This window comes from Camelina sativa, chromosome 10 (genome assembly GCF_000633955.1).
Source record: "Camelina sativa cultivar DH55 chromosome 10, Cs, whole genome shotgun sequence".
Classification (NCBI taxonomy): domain Eukaryota; kingdom Viridiplantae; phylum Streptophyta; class Magnoliopsida; order Brassicales; family Brassicaceae; genus Camelina; species Camelina sativa.
Genome location: NC_025694.1, coordinates 21,273,270 through 21,294,934, shown reverse-complemented (window position 1 = coordinate 21,294,934; position 21,665 = coordinate 21,273,270). Strand labels below are relative to the sequence as shown.

General features: G+C 36.0%; 2 protein-coding genes across 3 annotated transcripts in view; both read left to right on the top strand.

The window, feature by feature from the left end:
* On the top strand, positions 14,135-14,991 carry LOC104719511 (probable thionin-2.4). Its single transcript, XM_010437444.2, has 3 exons — positions 14,135-14,434; positions 14,513-14,590; positions 14,698-14,991. The coding sequence occupies exons 1-3, from the start codon at positions 14,209-14,211 to the stop codon at positions 14,793-14,795; spliced, it is 402 nt and encodes a 133-aa protein (XP_010435746.1). The 5' UTR covers positions 14,135-14,208; the 3' UTR covers positions 14,796-14,991.
* The window catches only part of LOC104719509 (ribulose bisphosphate carboxylase small chain F1, chloroplastic-like), a 4,466-nt gene continuing 964 nt past the window's right edge, over positions 18,164-21,665 (top strand). Inside the window, exons 1-3 of one of the 2 annotated variants that reach the window (XM_010437441.1) lie at positions 18,164-18,393; positions 18,475-18,609; positions 18,747-19,126. In XM_010437441.1, coding sequence (XP_010435743.1) covers positions 18,223-18,393; positions 18,475-18,609; positions 18,747-18,986 — 546 coding nt within the window. In that variant the 5' untranslated portion in view covers positions 18,164-18,222 and the 3' untranslated portion in view covers positions 18,987-19,126. Of the gene's footprint in view, positions 18,394-18,474; positions 18,610-18,746; positions 19,127-21,665 lie in introns of those variants that run through there. The other variant, XM_010437442.2, reaches the window with a different exon arrangement.

Genomic DNA, 21,665 nt, shown 5'->3' with positions numbered 1-21,665 from the left:
GATACTTCCAGCTTCTAACTCCAAAATGAATAAATCATTTGTTGGCATATATCTGGTGGTTTCTCCTTGATTTGAACAAAACATGTTTCTTCTCCAAAGTACTTATGCTTCTCCATGTAACATTTTCCTTTTTTAGCACTCATGGGATAGAACAAATGCATTATACTTGAAATAGAGAAATCAAAAACATGATCTTTCACAGTTGGTTTGCAAAGCTCATTGTACAGTTTACAATCACACAACTCTTTTCAAGCAAATGTCTCATGTGAGAAAAAGGTTTAACCATTACATGCTCAATTTTACTTTTAAATAATTCCATTGCAATGTTACACAAAGAAACTCTCAAAGAAGAGTTAAATTCATGAAATTTTTCAAACAACAATCCTTTTGGCTTAGAGAACTCTTTAAAAGCAAATGTTTCAAATGTTGGAATCATTTTGTTTATAACAGATTTTGAAACACAAAGTTTTTCACATTTTATAAACCAAAACGCTTTTCATCTTGAGCAGATCTGTCCTAACCAAATCAATTTCCTTACAGTGCTTTCTTGGATAGTCACAAAGGTATGGTATATGGACTGGGTTGGGCACAATGCTGATCTGCTCCAAATCACTAATCAATAGGAAACTCATTTGTTTTGTTTCTAGTGATTCTTCTTTCGGAACCTGTAAAAAGGAAATTATGCTACTCGGCTGCTCAAAATTGGGTTAGTTTTTCAATCACAAAATTAGATTGGATAAAAGAAAAATCACACTTAGCTTAAGATACAGTCATAGGTCCAGTTGGTATAGCAACATCATCCTTAGCAATGAACTGTCTCTCCTTAGCTTCTCCTCCAAGCTGTTTCTCCTCTGGTCCGTTTCTGAGCTGTTCCTGGACTGATCTTTTCTTTCAAACTCCTTATTCTCCTTTTCTTGCTCTGCTTGCTTCCATTGTCCTCCATTAGAATCTGTACCTATCTCAACACTTTTGGGAAAAGACAAGTGCATCATAAAAGAATTGAAAGTTTCTAAATCTTGATTTTTTACTTCCTTTGATTTTGAAAGTGTAGACGACTTACATTGCTTCAGTTCTCCACTTGGTTTGAGTGATGATTTTAGACTTTGTTCGTGAACGACAATCTGTTCAGGGATCTTCTTTGGTTGAGATGTTGACTTAGCCTTCATCTTCTCAAATTTAATGTACTCGGTTAACGCCTCAAAAAGATATGATTGTGTCTTTGCCTCCACGGATTTTGGGTTTTCTTTTCAGGAACTGCTTTGATTGTGGCATTGGCTTGGGAAGCACGGTGTAGCGCTTGTGGAGCATACTTATTCCTTAGAAATTTTTTAAGATCTCTCCACAATGTGATATTCGGCTCCTTGAAATACCAATGGTCATCAACTTCTTGCAACCATTATTTGTAAGCGTCTCCAGTAAGTTATGTAAGTGCAAAAGCTAATCTCTCATTTCTTGGGATGTCCTTGTAGTAGAACCAATCATCCATGTTTTTCTCCCACCAAGGTAGTCTCATTTTCCTGCAAATTTATAGAGTTTATGAGCCATAAAGATTTTAGAAGGAATCACATATTTAGATTTGGGAGTGTGAGAGGTTTTCTGTGGACTGCTCTGGGTTGATCTAGATGTGTCGTCTGGTGGCTTAGGTTTAAGATCTTGGTGTTGCCTTTGACATAGAGCACCAAGCATTTCATCGAGCATCATTGCCATAGCAGCTGTGATTGATTTCGTAATTCTCCTTTCCAGGCTAGAGGTGGATGACTCTTCCTTTTCTGATGTCACCATGGTACCTGAAAATAAAACAATGATCCAACAAGTAAATTGTTCCAAAAACACGTAACTAAAAAACAGATCTGGAAAAATATGAAAACGAATCCAAAAATTCCAAAATCAATTTTTTAAAATAATAGACTAAAAGAGTATCCAAATGCAATTGATTTCGTAATTTTTGAAGGAGTAAAACATTTTATAACATTCTTGCAATATGAATGAAAATTTTGGGAAAAACAGAGAGTGACGATTAGAATTTCAAAACCTGGTTGCAAAGTGGTTCTGATACCACATGATAGACTCCTGGCTGAGGATCTATTTCCAAGAACAGACTTTGCAAGGTCTTAAAGAGAGATGAACGAAATGATGAAGAAGAATGGGTGGAAGATGCAGTGGAATGGAGAGATGAATGATGGAGAAGGTGAAGAGGTGGAATTGCAGCGGATTGAAGGGGAAGAACGAAGTGTACTTTTAAGAGAGATGGAGATCTCTTAGACTACAAGCTTGATTACAACTTAGATATGACACACTAAGAAGTAAACAAGTTTAGAAGATACTACACACTTCTCAGTTCAAACAAGTAAAAATAAGGTTTGGATACACTTTTGGTTGAGCTGTGTATTGTCTCATCAGGTAGTTCTTGCATCATCTTTGCATACATTGTGCATTTTGGAGTATTTCAGGTGTTTAGGGGATGTCAAGACTGTTGGAACCAAATGAAGGCTGAGACATGCGACTCGACCAATGCTCCCTGGAGAGAAGCAATGCGACTAGACCGACATGCGACTTGGACGGGCTCCCAGGAAGAAGCACTAGCATCCCACTCGATCGATCATGCCTGGAATGAATGTCATCCCACTCGACCAACCATGCCAGACATGCGAATTCTTCCACCTCTTTGATCAAGTCGAGTGAAGATTTTACCTTGGGATTCAGCTTTTGACATCTTCACTCGATCTTTCTAATCCCTATACACCCAGCTCGAGCCTACATCACTCCAGTCGAGCACCAGTCGAGCCACCAGACGAGCCACACGTCGAGCCACCAGTCGAGACATCATTCAAGCCACTAGTCAAGCCACCAGTCGAGCCAGCCTCCCCAAGCATCATTCGAGCCACCTGGGTCGACGCGCACTTACTCAATCGTACATGTCACAAAGGAAGACGCTCCATCTCACACGCTTCTGGAGATTCCCAAACCGACTCTTTACCTTGTCGTGTTAAGTTTTAGGGCTTTCCATGTTGAACTATATATACATTTTGTTAGGTCTTTGCCCAGGACATCTTTTATCTCGCTTTTTCTTAAGGTTTACCTAGCCACCTAACACGTTCTCTGATCTTGTAATCCATATAGCTTTGATTATATTGAGTTTTTGCATTGGATTTCTTATACAGAGTTGTTCATCTTGGTTTTAATCATTTGATGATGCTTGATTCAGTGTTTTCCGAGTTTGTATCCTTGATGATGATTTCTGGATCTGAGTATTGTTAGAGGATATAATAGATTAGGTGGAAGATATTAGTGTGTATTTAAGTTTAGATTCGTATGATTCCCTTAGAGTTAGAAATACTAGTTTCTCTCTGATCAGTTGAAACTAGGTCTTAGACATTTCTGCACCCAAATGGTGTTTGATGAAATGTCTGACCAACTAGTGCCATAGACTTGCATTCCTAGCCTAAGAGATTAGTTGTCTAGGGTGTTCGTTGACGTGAATGAACTGGTTTGTCAAGCCTGCTCGACCATGTTTCTCTAGCGAGAGAAAAGTTTGTAAGTGGTAGAGTCTGAGTAGCTTCTGCCAAGAGATTGGATTAGCTAAGTCGTGATGTTCATTGTTTAGGGATAGTTTTCTTGTGGCATGTTAAACACTCTATAGACATTGAGACTCCACCGACATCAATTACTCCCATCTTTAGGACGTCTATCTTTCTGATTGATATTGCATTCCTGAGACCGTTTCTGATCTTGCTGTTTAGTTCACGCTTAGACTCGTTTCTGCTTTCACTTATGATTAGTTCTTGTCATGCACCCTCGTTTCTAGTCCTGTAATTCATTTCCGTTTTGCATTCTGATCATTCTAGTATTGTTAGATATAAAGCCACTCTTTGAATTGGCTTGACTTGTGATTTCTTGATTGCATCTTAAGTGGTAGCAAAGTTCCCATTTGGATTGACACCTTAAGTACTACAACTACATAAGGTTAATTGAACCTGCTAGGATACATACAAAATCCTCTTATCAATTTGGCGTCGTTGCCATTTGGGATTCGTTTTGCTACAATTAAGATTTCAAGTTTTGCAAGATTGAGTTCTGTTACACTTGTCATTCTGAGTACTGACTTGTTTTGGTTGTCTGCTTGTTTGTTTTGCATCTCAGGAACCAGTTGATTGCAACCTTGCATGCACACCAGATCACGAGGAAATCAGAATCTCCTTCCTTCTATTGACGAATCGGTTGCAAAGACCACGACAAGCTCGTATTTTCACTGATCATCCCGCACCAGTCACTATAGAACAACCTAACAGACCCAATCCGAGACCGCGACACATTGGTGCTGGAGATGCATCGAACACTCATACTCAGCGTGCTGGAATCGTCCATCCTGCTTTGTAGAATAACAACTTCGAAATCAAAAGTGGTCTGATTTCCATGATCCAAGCGAACGAGTTTCACGGGTTGCCTATGGAGGATCCACTCTTAGAAGAGTTCAACCGTCTGTGCAGTCTCACCAAGATCAACAGAGTGAGTGAGGATGGTTACAAGTCGTGACTCTTCCCATTCTCCCTGGGAGACAAGCTTCATAAATGGGAGAAAAACATTCCCAAAGGATCAATCACCACTTGGGAAGACTGCAAGAAAGCCTTCTTGACCATGTTCTTCTCCAACGCCAGAACAGCACGTCTCATGAATGACATCTCTGGCTTTGGTCGGAGGAACACAAAATCATTCTGTGAGACCTGGGAGCGTTTCAAGGTTAATAGAGCCAGTGTCCACATCACGGATTCAGCGACGAGCCATTGCTGAGCACTCTCTACCGTGGTGTGCTACCAAAGATATGTATGATGCTTGACACTGCTTCAAATGACAACTTCCTGAACAAGGACGTCGATGAAGGATGTGAACTCGTTAAAAACCTCGCCCAGTCTGATGGCAATTATAACAAGGATTATGACCGCACAGTTAGAGGAGAGTTTGGGTCTGAGTAGAAGTACAAGACGGACCTTAAGAATGTCAATGACAAGCTTGACCGCTTCTTGCTAAGTCAGCAGCAGACTATCCACTTTGTATCTGAGGATGACCATTTCCAAGTTCAAGATGGGGAGGGTGATCAATCTGAAGAGATCAGCTACGTCCAAAATCAAGGTGGATACAACAAAGGTTACAACCCCTATAAGGTGAACCCCAATTTGTCTTACAGGAGCAGCAGCGTTGCAAATCCCCATGATCAAGTGTACCCTCCTCAGCAGCAACAACAAGTTCAACAAAAACCTTTTGTGCCTTACCATCAAGGATTTGTGCCTAAACAACAGTTGTAGCAAGGTTACCAAGCTCCTTCAGGACCACCACCAGGATTTCACCTCAACAAGTTCAGCATACTCACGCTCCTGATCAAGAAATGAAGCACATGATGCAACTAATTCTTCAAGGTCAAGCTAGTGGTTCTCTGGAAACTGCCAAAAAGCTTGCTGAACTCAGTCAACGAATGGAGTGTTCCTACAATGATCTGAATGTCAATTTTGAAGCACTTAACTCCAAGATGAAGTATATGGAAGGCAAGACGGCTTCTACTTCTACCCCCATACCTGGCCAACTACATGGAAAAGCAGTTCACAACCCCAAAGACTATGCTACTATCCATGCCATCACCACCCAAGTTGTAGATGTACGGCTCACTGAGGACAATGAGAGTTTAGATGGAGAAGATTTTCTTCAAGATGAACTTCAGATAAAGGATCTTGTCGAGGTGCTCAAAGATCCAATTAAGTCAGCCAAGCAATCTGATCCTGAGGCTAGTAAAGAACACGCTGCTCCCAAGGATAAACCTGTGAGGTTTAAGAAGCAGCTTACTGAGAAGTATAAAGATCTGTTTGAAAAACAAGTCAAGGAGATTGAACTTAGGATTCCTTTGCTTGATGCATTTGCACTTTTTCCTCAATATCAAAAGTTTTTAACTGATTTGGTAACATAAAGGACCAAAGAGAAGGTGGAGATAGATAAAGGAGCTCAAGCTAAGGCTCTGAAAGATGAGAGGGTAGTGCATGTCATAGGTGGGGTTATTCATGAATGCAAGGTTGTTATTCAGAAGATGATTATCCCAAAGAAGCTAGAGGACCCTGGCTCTGTTATTCAGAAGATGATTATCCCATAGAAGCTAGAGGACCCTGGTTCTTTCACCTTGCCTTGTTCTCTAGGTCCATTGGCCTTCAAAAAGTGCCTATCTGACCTTGGTGCTTCAGTAAGCCTCAATCCACTCTCTGTAGCTCAGAGGGTACAATTCAACAAAGACAAGTCATGCAACCTTTGCCTAATATTGGCTGATATGACTACTAGATGGCCTCATGGTCTACTAGAGAACCTGTCCATCAAAATTGGACAAGATGAGATTCCTACTGACTTTGTGGTGCTGGTAATGGATAAAGAGCCTAAACATCCACTGGGAAGACCTTTCTTAGCTACAGCTGGAGCAATCATTGATGTCAAGAAGGGGATGATTGATCTCAATCTGGGTAAAAACTTCAAGATGAAGTTTGATATCAAGGATTCTAAGAAGAAACCAACTATTGATGGACAGACCTTCGTGATTGAAGAGAAAGATCATAAAGTTGGGTTTGACATCTCTGAGGGTGTGAATGAGGAAGAAATAGAGTTTTTGGTAACCAAAGAGAAAACTCAAAGTGTCACTCGACCATTCTCCAACTCGAGTGCAATCGTTACCCTCCCTAAGCTTCGAGACCTGCTTCTTGATCACCAACCGCAAGAGACAAGTCCTCCCGTGGTTGATAGTTTTTCTGAACTCCAAACAACCTAGATTCTAAGGGATACAATGGCGGATTTAACAGCCATGTTGGAGGAGATAAGAAGGCAAATCATGCAGCTCCAGAGTAAAGTTAAAATTTCTTCTCCAAGAAAAGCAAGACAGAGGTTAGGGATAATGAAGAAGAGAATATATTTTAATTATTAAACCTGGGCAGAATGTTAAAGAGTATTTGTCGAGACCAAAAATTCTAGAGGGGTCTCCAAAGCCTCTCTATGACCCTCCCAAAGCATAAGGAGTATGCAAATTCAAGCTCAGATACAACAGCTCATTTGGGCGGAAGTCCCAAAGGTAGCAGTGTAAATATTCTTTACGATCTTTGTCTTTTTAATTTTCGTTTTTAGTCTTCTAGTGTTTAGGAATCTGTAGAAGGGAGTATAGGCAACATAAAAGGAAAAGTGAAAGCATCACTCATTGAGTCGATCTCCCATCGCCCTCGAGCCGCGCCTACTCCACTCACCCACTCGAGCCAGTACAGGACCACTCGATCTCCGGACTCATCTTCCTCGAGTCAACTTGGTCCGACTCAACCGACGTCATAGTCTTGCAAACTCCACTTTGTCACTCGATCCACTGAAGCTAAGTGTCGCTCAAGCTGCCACCCCTCAAATTGATCCCTCTCTCCCCATTGTAACCCAAGTTGCATGCACACCTCACTTTGCACATCTCACGTCAACACACGGAGAACCAACGACTCGACCAGAGTGGAATCACACTCTGTCACTCGATCCGCCATCGCCGGAGCTGCAACATTCGAGTAGCATACCTCGAGTCACCCCTGTTCGACTTGACTGGCACCAACATCCCGACGACTCGACCCACCGACTACATCTCGCTCGAGTCACCACCTTCATTCCCGGAGAACCGACATTCTTCCTTAACAATCTGACATCAAGGTGATTTTGGAAATTTGCATCTCAATCGAATGGAATCAAGGACCCTCTTGCTCGAGTAGCACCGACTCCTTCTTCTACTACTGAGGTACTCCTATCTTCCCTTTGTATATACCATTTCATTCATGCATTGTTTGTGTTATGATTCTTAAATCCTTCGAATTGTTTGTGTTACGAGACTGTGTAATTTAAGTTTGGGGGAGGGTTTGATATGATGTATCTGATGTTGTGTTTTGTGATTCTTATTTCAATTTTTTGCATCATATCATGTTTGAGTTTGCATCATATCATGTTTGAGTTTGCATCCATCTATTTACATAGAAAAACCAAAAAAAAAATTGAAAAAGAATCAAAAATTTCCACAAAAAGAAAAACAAGGTGTCCATGTAGTTTGCACGTGCATATGAGCATTGAGTCTAGTGTTATTCATATAGGTTTGTTGCATTTAGCATAGGGGTTGATAATAATTGTAACCTTGGTAGCATGCTGAACTCAATATGATAGGATCAAGGCCCTTGTTATTAGTTCTTTGATGCATGTTCATTGAACTTGAAATGTAAGACTGAACTAGGATTTGAATTCTCAAAATTGCATTCTGGACTTGATTGAAGCATGTTTAGAATTGACATCATTCCTAATCTATCTGAACCTAATCCTGACTTGCAATTATCTCGTTATGCATTGAACTCGAACTCATGGATACCATATACATACTTGGATTGTCTTTCACATTTTTACCACCCTTGTCAATCCAAGGAGCTGATTCCCATCTTTGGAACAGTTCCCGCACCCTGAACCAACCGTTCTTTCAAGTCAATCGTATTCTTGAGTGTCAGACCTTTTCCAAGTTGAGCTTGCCTGTGTAGTTCTAGTTCGCATTATCCAGACTAGTAGGACTAGGTGAGAACTCGATTTTGGGTATTGGGTTAGGATTTGTGCAGAAAAGTGAAGAAAAAAAAGAAAGAAAAGGGTAGAAAGTCTTTAGGAGGGGGATGTGTTTTCAAAGTTTACAAGTCTAGTAAAGGATTTGGGTTGAGCTAAGTAAAAAGAGTTATTGGTTCTGGGCATAAAATAAAAAGATTAGACAAAGAAAAAAAAGTAAAAATGCTTAAGATGTCTAGAGTACTTAGAAGAAAAGAAAAGGAACCATAGTGATAATAAAGATTTTCCAATCCGCTGGAATGAAAAGAAGTGAACTCCTCCTAAGAATAAGTGTAAAGAGTTTGAGATGATGTTTCTGATGAAGGGTACAGATAGGACCAACTTCTGGGTTAGAATGTTAGGGCTGAGTTTCCTTGGGGACCTTGGGGTATATAGGGAGTTGCTCTTGTATGTATCAGTTAGTTTCAACCTTTAGCTTCTTTTAAGCTCAGCTCCTTTTCATGAGAGAACCTTGTTCTGTATTGATAAAACCACTTGAGAAGGAGAACATCTTCGTCTCTGACCTTTCACCCTAGCCAAATGATTTCAATGACATTGCATAGCTTGATTCACGGTTCTCTGTTAATGAATGTTAAAAGGAATGATTGATAGGATTGGTTGTGTAGATTAAAGATTGGAATTGTTTCAGGTTGTGATGAACTTGTCTAAAGTTTTTTAGAGTTCCTTCACCATGCATCAAAGAACTAAAAACAATAACCTTGATTCTTAATATTTTATTCAGCAAGTTTTAGGTTCTGAGACCCCGTTTTAGAACCTCTCTTCCATACTTTGTTCTTGATTGTTTGCTTGATGTCTATATTTTGTCTCTCCTTAGCATGTATTCTTCATGCATTTAGCTAGGATAACTCATTGTTTTGCATCATTTTCTAGTCTCTTCTATAAACTTTGCATTTTTAGGTAGTTCTTGCATCATCTTTGCATACATTGTGCATTTTTGAGTATTTCAGGTGTGTAAGAGATGTCCAGACTGTTGGAACCAAATGGAGGCTGAGACATGCGTCTCGAATGACGCTCCCGTTGGAGAAACAATGCGACTCGACCGACATGCGACTTGGACGCGCTCCCAGAAAGAAGCCCGAACATCCCACTCGATCCATCATGCCTGGAATGAATGTCATCCCCCTCGACCAACCACACCAGACATCCGACTTCTTCAACCTCTTTGATCGAGTCGAGTGAAGATTTTACTTTGGCATTCAGCTTTCCACGTCTTCATAAAAGTTTCAGAGAATGAGTCATATTTCGGATGTCGTTTATTTCAAGCCAATCAGAGGTGTGGTTCAAGAGTTATAATTGTTTTAGTGGATGCATATACACCCAGCTCGAGCCGACATCACTTTAGTTGAGCACCAGTCGAGCCACCAGTCGAGCCATGCCACCAGTCAAGCCACCAGTCGAGCCACCAGTCGAGCACCAGTCGAGCCACCAGTCGAGCCACCAGTCGAGCCAGCCTCCCCGCGCATCATTCGAGCCACCTGGGTCAAACCACGTTGAGATTGCATTCCACTAGACGCGCACTAACTCGATCGCATATGTCTAGAAGGAAGACGCTTCGTCTCACACGCTTCAGGTTATTCGCAAACCCACTCTTTACCTTGTCGTTTTATGTTTTAGGGCTTTCCATGTTGAACTGTATATACATTTTGTTAAGTCTTTGCCCAAGACATCTTTTATCTCGCTTTTTCTTATGGTTTACCTAACCACCTAAAATGTTCTCTGATCTTGTAATCAAGATAGCTTTTAGTTTTCCGAGTTTTTTCATTGGATTTCTTATACAAAGTTGTTCATCTCGGTTTTACTCATCTGATGATGCTTGATTCAATGTTTTCCGAGTTTGTATCCTTGATCATGATTTCTGTTTGTTTTTCTCTTGGCCAACAGAAATTTGTTTTTTTTCTTTTCTTTTTCTTCTCCTTTTATTTTGATTCATCACCATTATTTTTTCCTTTCTCTCTTATTCATCAACATCTGCTAATCTTCTTCAATCCATCACCATTATTTTATCCTTCGATCCATCACCATAATATTCTTTTTTCTTCTTTTTGATTCATAGTCTTTCATAGTCACTAAGAGTTCCACTTTTCAGAACTCGCCTCCAGTGTTGATCATTTGATTTTCAGTGCAAAAAAAAGTTTTTTTTTATTTTAACAACTCAATTGTAAACCTAAATAACCGAGTTTCCGAACCGAAATAACCGATTCCAAATCGACCCGAACAGAAATTTTAGTCGGTTCGATTCGGAACAATTTTCAATTTCTGAAAAAAACCAAAAACCGATAAACCCGAACCAAAATACCCGAAGAAACCGAAGTCGAAAGCCTAAGAGTAGTGTTAGAGTTCTTGAGGATAAGATAGATTAGGTGGAGGATCTTAGTGTGTAGGTTGTTTAAGTTTAGATTCGTATGATTGCCTTTTGGACTAGAGTTAGAAATACTTGTTTCTCTCTGATCAATTGAAACTAGGTCTTAGACATTTCCGCATCCAAAAGGTGATTGATGAATTGTCTGACCAACTAGTTCCATAGAATTGTATTCCTAGCCTAAGAGATTAGTTGTCTTGGGTGTTCGTTGATGTGAATTAACTGGTTTGTCATGCCTGCTCGACCATGTTTCTATAGCGAGAGCTAGATTTGGAAGTGGTTGAGTCTGAGTAGCTTCTGCCAAGAGATTGGATTAGCTAAGTCGTGATGTTCATTGTTTAGGGATAGTTTGCTTGGAAGCGAGGGGTAGGTAAATTACCGATGACCCCATTATTCGCCTACAACTTTGAGAAAAAGAATAAAAAAAAAACAACAGCAAAGATCAAAGGAGTATAATAATAGAATAAGTCTGGGAGAGAAGAAGACTACCACATGTTGTAAAAAGATATATCTTGATTGCTATGGTATAGTACGGGAATGGGTCTAGAAGGTTCTTGACATTGATCAAATTGATGAGACCTACTGATGAACGCTTAATGGAGGAAGTAGTGGAATTTGATTTGAATTTGGGATGCTATGAATGTCAACGGAGAAGTACATAGTGGTTCGATTTGGATTTGTCTTCTAAGCATATGGATTATGGTTGGATGATCATGGCAGTACCTTAGAGAGAAAATGAGTTTATGTGTTTTCAAAACCTCTTTCACAGGTCTAAGCTGATGTTTTGCTTGAGGGCAAGCAAAGGCTAAGTCTGGAGGAGTTGATATATCATGGTTTATACGGTTTATAACCATGGTATAAGGAGTCTTTTAGAGTTTTTTGATGTGTTTTCAGGTTTTTTGAGAGTCCTTGCAGGTTTTATAGGATTTTGGCATGGATGGAGCAAAATGGAGCAATTTGGATGATTTTGGAGCATTTAATCAAAGGAAAAGAACTTGGAGTCGGATCAGAGTTAGAGCATCGATCGACACCTCTGTTTGTCTACGAGAGAAGCCAAATTGGAAGTTTTACAATTTTGCCCGAAGTTTTCCATATTTGCAACACAAGCTATTTCCATATATATAGTGTTTTTAGGTTTTAGAAAACCCTTAAGTTTTATTCTAGCACGTTTTTGGGAGAGAGATCTGAACTGCTTTGAGAGAAGAATGTTCAAACTCCTTCCTTACTTTTTTAATCTCAATTGCTTATTATTCAGAATTATGTTTTGTTCTTCACTGGATATGTCTGAGTAGTTTGCTTGTTAGGTTCAGGGTTTTTTACAGAGATTTTATGATTTATTAGATCTGTTTATTTAGGATTCTTTATCTTTCTAGATCTTCATCATAGGTTGTTCTTAATGCTAGATCTTTGATTAGTCATCCGGATTTGGATCATAGGATTATTGATTGATATGAGAATATAATTGATTTTCCTGACAAAAACCTTTTGATGAGCAAAATTACTTTCTTCACAGAGATTTGATTTAGTGATTTTGTGAACAATCTAAACCTGTTTTTAAAGCTGATTTTTAACCTAGAATTTTACAAAGAGATTTGGATTTTCTGGTTTTAAATTTAGATAATATTTGCAGTGAGAACTGATTTATTTTACAAAAGAGTTTAGATTTCTAGATATGATTTTTAATTGCTTGAATCCTAATTAATTTATTGATTTAATATTTTGTAATTTCCTGAGAAATTCCCTGGACCTAGCTTTTTGATCTTCTGAATTTACAACAGTTTTATTTTAATATTTTGCATTGCTTTTCTTTATTTAAATCAACTTATTTAGTGTAATCATAAAACTCTATAATTTATAGTGTAATCTAGAGTCCTTGTGGAATTTGACCCCTAAGTATTACAATGACCTCTTAATTTGAGAAAGTAGCTCAGAGTTTAATTTGAACATATCATTGAGGCATCAAGATTGATAGGGAAGAATTTTCATCTTCCTCTTTATCTTTAATTTTTAGAACTGCTAATGTAAGTGCAGACGCTTTGGCACGTCAAGCGTGTACAAGTCCTCACTATGTTTTATTTGTAAACAATTTCTCACCTAATTGATTCGTTTGAATTGATCTTTTGTTGACAAAAAAAAATGTAAGTTAATGTGTCAAATAAGTGTTTTGCCTCTAGTTAGTGGAATTATTTATGGGCACAAGAAACTAATTACTAAGGCTTTGTCATACATACTAATCGAATTCATAGGTTAAGATTTGGTCAAAGCCCAACACGTATAAAATAACAATATTCAAAAAAAAAAAATGGTTGTAATATATTCAGTCCATCACTGAAAAAAAAAATACTGAACCAAGATGTAACATAAAATCGTAGCATCAAAAACATGTTTCGTCTTGTCCAAGTGAGTGTCGAACACACATATTGACTTGTAAAAAGTTCTTGTCGTAAAAAAATGTCAAAATAGAATGCTTTTTTTTTCTCTGGTAATGCCAATACAAAATCATATCACTATAAAACTGAAACTGGAAATAAAACTAAATCTATTATTCAAATTTCAAACTGAAAGTTGAAACAAAAGAGTTGGTTAAAACTAAACAAAAAGAAACACAAAACACGGTCTAACAAACTATTGTATAAAAATATATATCTACATAACGACAATAGAGTTGGTTAAAATTTTAATATATACCTACATAACCACAAGAGAGTTGGTTAAAAATTAAACGAAGAAACGAAAAACACGTTGTAACAAACTACGTTATTATCTTTCCCTCTCCAAACTACTCATATACAAGAATTGATAAAAAAAAAAAAACAATTATCGACATAATACTCATAATATAAACTCTCATCATAGTTGTAAACAAAAATTTTAGAAAGTACATAATAATTATACGATTAGCAGTTAGCACGAACATACCAAAATATAACCAGCGAAACTTATACGGAATATCTGAAATAATATATAATATATTAAGTAACACGAATTAAAACTTCAACAAAATTCTCTGTTTGGTTCTATTTAACCAAGAAAAATAATTAATATAGGGTTGGTCCACGCAGCATGTGATAAACCTGGCTATCAAACAAAGTTTTGTGGTTGAAAATTGTAAACCAACTAGTATTTAAGCGAGCCTAGTTTCATCATCAGTTCATCAATTCAAGCTTATAACTCTCCACATACATTTTGTGATCAGACAACTAATCAATCCAAAGATGGAAGGAAAAACATTGATTCTAAGTGTACTCGTAATGAGTCTGTTCATGGCACAAATTCAAGTTGACGCAAAGAGCTGTTGTCCATCCACCACTGCTAGAAATATCTATAATTCTTGCCGCTTTGCAGGAGGTTCTAGAGAAAGATGTTCTAGCATCAGTGGCTGCAAAATCGTTAATGGGAAATGTCCTAGTGGATATACTAAGGACATTCTTGAGAACACAGGTAAATTGATTATTATTTTACGTTAATAAATACGGATCTAAGGTTTCATTATTTATATGTTTTGATTTTTGTCTCAAGGTGATGTTTTGAATGAATACTGCAACGTTGGGTGTGTATCTACTATCTGCGGTGCTCTAACCACTCTCCATAACTCCGGTAAAGCAAACTCCTAAATCTCATTATCATTACTATAGAAAGTTTTATTTTAATACTCCACAAGAGAACATATTTATAAGACTTTCAAATTTTGTTTCGAGGACTAGATGCAAGTGAAATCGTGAGTGGAGCTGTTGAAAATTGTGTCATGGCATGTTCTACAATATGCACCAAGGGCTCAATAAATGCAGTTGAAACTGCTTAAGCAACCATATCAATGAAGATACCACATACATCTTCAGGTGAAGGGGGTGGTCATATTCCACAGTGTTGTATTTCATGTTTTCAATAATTGTCGTGTGTGACAAAAATGTAGAAGGTTGTCGATCTCTAGATTGTGTATGCCTTCTATTTTCTATCTTTAAAATAAATAATAACGTGTGTTTAAAATTTTAAATAGATAACTTAATTAAGTGACTAATGTAATTCAAGTAATACATCCAAAATTTAAAAAAAAAAAACAAGATAGATTAACCCCAAGGCTATAATCATCATTTAAAAATCATATATCAATCATTCATTTATTTGTGAGAACCATAAAATTCGAGTAGGCGACTCATCTAAGAAATACAAAATATCTATAAAAAAAACAAACTATTTTTAGAAAATAATAAGATTGATAAATGAAAGTGAGAAAAAAAATATATCATTTCCCTGAATAATTATATTGTTATATGAATGTCTTTTATCAGTCAATTAGTGTAACCGTAAACTCTAATATCCCTTATATATTAAAAGAGAAGCATTATGGAGAAAAAACTGATGTGTCGTCGCCAAAGAGCTCTGTAGCCAATTTATTATTCACCTTTAATTCTTCCATAAAATTACATAAAACTGTCACTGCTATATATATGTTTTTTTGTCAAATGCCACTGCTATACAATTTATTTATATAAACAATATTTTGCTCCTATAAATTCTAAAATTGGTAAATTTTATTCAAAAATTGATAAATATTACCCACTACATATTTTCAAAATTAAATTAATTTCATTATGTATTGTAATATAATAATTTAACTATATTATGAGATGTAAAATATATATATATATATGTGAAATCATATTTTCAGAAATAGAAATAATGTTATCTTTCTAATCATATCTTCAAATTTTGAAGATCATTTGAAACAGGCTCAATGTTTATTTTTTTTTCTAAAAAGAATAACTATATTTGCCCAAAATAACATATGATCACCAATTGAAATGATTGGATAACTATGTAGTTAAACATTATATATAAATATGTAGTTATAATGTTTTTACAGAAATTTTTAAATTTAGAAAATTAAGTCCAATAAAAATGAAAACAAGTAATAATATTATACCAATAGCTGGTATTTATAGGGATCTAATGGCCAATTATATAAGGGATCTAATGACCAATTATAGTCTTCCCACTCACGAAAAAAATTTGTAATTTTATTTTTCCATCAATTATAGACACATATATTACTTAAAAAACTAATAATATCCAAATTAATAGAATTCTCCTTAATAAATACCTTATGATATCTCCTATATAAAATACTTTATATCCCATTTTATTATTTTCCCTTCTCTTACTATATTATTTACATTAAATTATCATTAATATATAAATAATACATTAAAATAGAGAACCCAGACCTAAAAAAAAATCTTCAAATTAAGAGGGGGTTATTGGTTCTATGATTTTAATGGATTTGGAAATCCAAACAAAAATCATGTGTTATTCAATCATTGATTTTAAAATACTGAACAAAATTATGTGTTATTGGTTCTATGATTTACAAATACTTGTTAAAATCCTATGTTATTCATTTAATGATTTGTATTTGGATTTCAAAATCCACATTATGTTTTAAATGGATTTGAATGGATTTGATAGTGTAAAATAGAATGATTCAAATCCAAGGATAAAACATGTTATTTCAAAATCCATGTATTTTGATTCTTAGAATTTACAATTCCATTTGGATTTAGAAATCATCTCTCCAATAACAGCCCCAATTTAACATACTGTAATTTGTGTAAAAGAGGACAAAAATGAAAATGTTCGAAAAGAAGTTATTTTTTAAAAAATGTATCTCAAAAATGATATTTCTAACAAATTTTCATATTAGAAAGATGTTCCAAAATTTCTCTACATTAAAAAAAATAATATCATAATTGAGTTTCTCACCAATACACATGCTCTAATATGTACGAAAAATCTAAAGGGAAAAAAACCATAAACACTCTACTATGTAATCAAAAGTATCTCCATGTATTAAAATACTCTAATACTATATATAAAATGAAAACTCAAATAACATCAAACAAATGAACCCAGAAAAAATTAATATGATCGGTATATTTTTAAAATCACAAAAAATAATCATCACTGAGTAAACAAATAAAAACTAATAATCTCCAAATTACTAAAATTGAACAACAATGTAAGCTAAATCCGTGCGTAGCACGTGATGACTTCTAGTTTTTATATATATTGTATCCTATGGAATATAATAATAACAGAAAGGACAATTCTATATACCTTTTTGTTTCTAACATTTTCAAATTTGTTCAATGAAGACTGAATCTTCTTCGAATGCATACAAATATAAACAAACTTATAAATAGAACATGCAGTGAGGTAAATTCATGTATTCATTCCTTACATTGAAACTCACTTGGACAAGACGAAACATATTTTTGATGCTACGATTTTATGTTACATCTTGGTTCAGTATTTTTTTTTNTATTGATTCACCATGTGAATCTTCCAATGTGAATTGTATTAAATGGTTTTCTCATGTGTATGTAGCACGGATTTGNCAGTGATGGGCGGAAATATATTACAAGCTTTTTTTTGAATATTGTTATATTTTTATATATATTGTATCCTATGGAATATAATAATAACAGAAAGGACAATTCTATATACCTTCTTGTTTCTAACATTTTCAAATTTGTTCAATGAAGACCGAATCTTCTTCGAATGCATACAAATATAAAAAACTTATGAATAAAACATGTAGTGAGGTAAATTCATGTATTCATTCTTTACATTGAAGGGGCATTTTTAAAAAGTGACATACAAAAAGAGGTATTTTTGAAAATCTCTCTATTATACACTGTACTAAACTTTCTCTTCTAAGATTAAAAATGGGATGACGATTCACTCTCATAATGAATAAGCGATAACGAGTTACACAGTTTTCGTATTATCAGTACATTATTATTTAGAGAAATCATCAGTAAATTACAAGCCAAATTGAATCACAAATACTATGATAATACATATTATATTTAAGGCCAAACGTCTGGTATCTCTTTTCCTCAAAAGGAAGAAGCCAAAAGCAACCAGTCAAGTGGAGACCAGTAGGCACTAACCATACACAATTCACTCGTTTCCCCACACGAGAAAGATAAGATAATGGAGTTTTCTGCCACATGGCCTTATCCTAGTGGTCCGTATCGATAAGGGTGTCAACACCTTTCCTTAATTCTGTGGCAGCTAATGACGGTTTCTTCAATTATGGACCCTTTGAACATTGTACGGCTTTTCGCATCTTGCAGTTCTCACTATATAAAGATGACCAAATCATTTGACAGGCAAGTAAATAAGAGAAAAGAGCAAAAGAAGAAGAGAAATAACAAGAAGTAGTAATGGCTTCCTCTATGCTCTCCTCCGCTGCTGTGGTTACCACCCCAGCTCAAGCCACCATGGTCGCTCCATTCACCGGCTTGAAGTCATCCGCTGCTTTCCCCGTCACCCGCAAGGCCAACAACGACATTACTTCCATCGCAAGCAACGGCGGAAGAGTTAGCTGCATGAAGGTAAATGTCATTGATAATAACACTCGTTTGTCACGTACAATTAAACAAAACTGAAAATAATTGGAATTGGGAATTATATAGGTGTGGCCACCAATTGGAAAGAAGAAGTTTGAGACTCTATCTTACCTTCCTGACCTTACCGATGTCGAATTGGGTAAGGAAGTTGACTACCTTCTCCGCAACAAGTGGATTCCTTGTGTTGAATTCGAGTTGGAGGTAAATTAACACATAACTCTTCCTTTTTCTCTAATTTTACTTACATTGCAAGAAACCAAAGTCAATAGCCGGATTTTCTAAACCAAAATTGATTCACCATGTGAATTGTATTAAATGGTTTTCTCATGTGTATGTAGCACGGATTTGTGTACCGTGAGCACGGAAGCACACCCGGATACTACGATGGACGGTACTGGACAATGTGGAAGCTTCCATTGTTCGGATGTACTGACTCCGCTCAAGTGTTGAAGGAAGTGGAAGAGTGCAAGAAGGAGTACCCTAACGCCTTCATTAGGATTATCGGATTCGACAACACCCGTCAAGTACAATGCATCAGTTTCATCGCCTACAAGCCCCCAAGCTTCACCGGTGCTTAATTCCCTTTCATGAATATTCGACGTTGATCATGTCAGAATTTAATTCTGTGTTGTCAACGCAGATTTAAGAATTTAATTAGCCGACTTCAAAGTTGAGAGATTATCTTCTGAAAATGAAAATGTTGAAGGTTATTTTTATATATCAATTTCCCTTTAATAATATCTACTCATTTAATTTTACTTTTGCCCTTAGCCCTTTTATTTTCGTTTTAGTTCCTTTAAACAACAATTTGGTTTCTCTAAATACCCCTAATAATTATTTATTTTGTTTCACTAGACTAATAAACCATTAATCTCTATAGAAAGAAAAAAGTGTTTGCTACATCACAAAGATGCCTCAATCAATCAACCCTCCATGATTTAAAACTAAAGTTTAAGTAAGAGGGTTTAGCCATTTTAAAGATGAAACTAGTCAGTAGAGCTAGCGAAAGGTAGTGAAAGACGTCAAGGAAATCCAACCAAATGTATCTTTTAAAACCGAAACATGTATGCCAAACTGCTAAGTTGGATTTTAAGTTTAATTCAAGTCCAAAAAATACAGAGATATCATCATAACAAGCACGGATCAAGTAAGACTTAAACTAATCGAGCATGAATTTGCTAAATTGTGAAAACTGGTTTACGTTAAATTAGATCATTGGCTATATGCATTCAAAGCTGAAACACTTATTAGTTATAAGTTGGACAGAACAATATGAAGTTATAATAAATTCTAAATGTTTTAAGTTTTCTTATAAAAAAAACAAAAATCAATGCTTTTGGACTTTTCAATGCAAACAGAATACACACAATGTGCAAAATTCAAAAAATAAAACAAAAATTTGAATATATAAACAAATTGAAATTACGGACCATTTCGTCCATATCCTGGATTTAATTCTCATCTTTCGGAGTCAGATTAAATCCAAGGTAAAAAAATTAAAAAAAAACGAAAAAGTAGGACTTTAAAAGACAATAAATAGCGTATAGAACAAAAAGGGGAGAACTATTATCCATGACAAGGTTTGGTGATTTTGTACTTCATATGATTTAAATGGGGGACAGGTTAATGAAGAGCTATAAGGTGATCAGTGACTTGACTGACTTCTTGCCTCGGTTCCACACCGTCCATTAAAATGAGTTATGATCATTCCTCATGATCCGTTGTTGCGTATATGATTAAGTTGACATGGTGGCCACACTACAAAAGAACAAGGCTTTTAACGTCAATTTTTATATCGGTTAATGTCGTTAATAAACTGACCCTAATAATATGGCATCGGTTTAGTAGCTATCGTATTATGGGGTGACGTAAATTTTGTGTCACGCAATCTGATAAACTACCATTTATTGTAAAAAAATATTATTTTCTTGTTAAAATAAATAAAAAATTGTGATAAAGAATAATTGAAAAACGACTATGGCCCTTAAAATAAAATTAAAAACCCAATTTTATTCAATACGAGGTAAAACATAACTGTCTTAAGAAAATACAAGATCTTATATTCTTATTTATTGATTACAAACTTTAGTAGAAATTGTAGTTATATTGACTGTTAATCTGGCTACTTTGATATTTACAGAAGTGGAAATTGCATTGTCTTCACCCAAATTTCATAACCCCATCGGTGTTGATATCCTTCCGAACAGGGGATGGTCTAGTCCGATCTTTGCATTCATAGACGTCCTCAACGTAGATTTTGTCTTCTCTTCCCCTGATCATGTCCTCTACTCCGGTACTTAAAACGTTGGATGGAAAAATTATGTTCGGTTTCTCCCTTCCCCTGATCAAACCAACGACTTTTACGAGCTTAACCGTGGATATGGTCCTACAAAATTTAAGGTTTTACAAGATTTAAAAACCAATTTACCTCATATTATACTCAATTAAAAATGAGACAAAACTCTATACACTATATTTTTTTGTTCTCTCTTCATCTTCCTCGTTTAAAAATAAAACCGAAGCAGTACAGAATTCCCAAGTTTCTCATATCTATTTTATAAATGCGGCCTTATTAATTCACCAAGTTAAGCCAAGCTAAATCATACATGGTAGATAAAAGGTCCAAAAACAATAAATTATAATGCGTCTAATTTAATTTCTCCAAAAAGGAAGGAGCCAAAAGCAACCGATCAAGTGAAGACCAGTAACCATACACACTTCACTCGTTTCCTCACAAGAGAAAGATAAAATAATGGAGTTTTCTGCCACATGGCCTTATCCTAGTGGTCTGAATCGATAAGGGTGTCAACACCTTTCCTTAATCCTGTGGCAGTTAACCACGTTATCATGAATCCTGGACCCTTTGATCATTAGGGCTTTTTGCCTCTTATGGTTTTCACTATATAAACATGACCAAACCAATAGACAAAACAAACAAGTAAGAGAAAAGAGCTAAAGAAGAAGAGAAACAACAAGAAGAAGTACCAATGGCTTCATCTATGCTCTCCTCCGCTGCTGTGGTTACCACCCCAGCTCAAGCCACCATGGTCGCTCCATTTACCGGCTTGAAGTCATCCGCTGCTTTCCCCGTCACCCGCAAGGCCAACAACGACATTACTTCCATCGCAAGCAACGGCGGAAGAGTTAGTTGCATGAAGGTAAATGTCATTGATAATAACACTCGTTTGTCACGTGTAATTGAAAAAAAAACTGAAAATAATTGGAATTGGGAATTATATAGGTGTGGCCACCAATTG

Coding starts and splice junctions, on each gene's coding strand:
- LOC104719511 (XM_010437444.2), top strand. CDS start 14,209: ATGGAAGGAAAAACATTGATTCTAAGTGTACTCGTAATGAGTCTGTTC. Junction 14,435..14,512: donor GGACATTCTTGAGAACACAG/GTAAATTGATTA, acceptor TTTTGTCTCAAG/GTGATGTTTTGAATGAATAC. Junction 14,591..14,697: donor AACCACTCTCCATAACTCCG/GTAAAGCAAACT, acceptor TTCGAGGACTAG/ATGCAAGTGAAATCGTGAGT.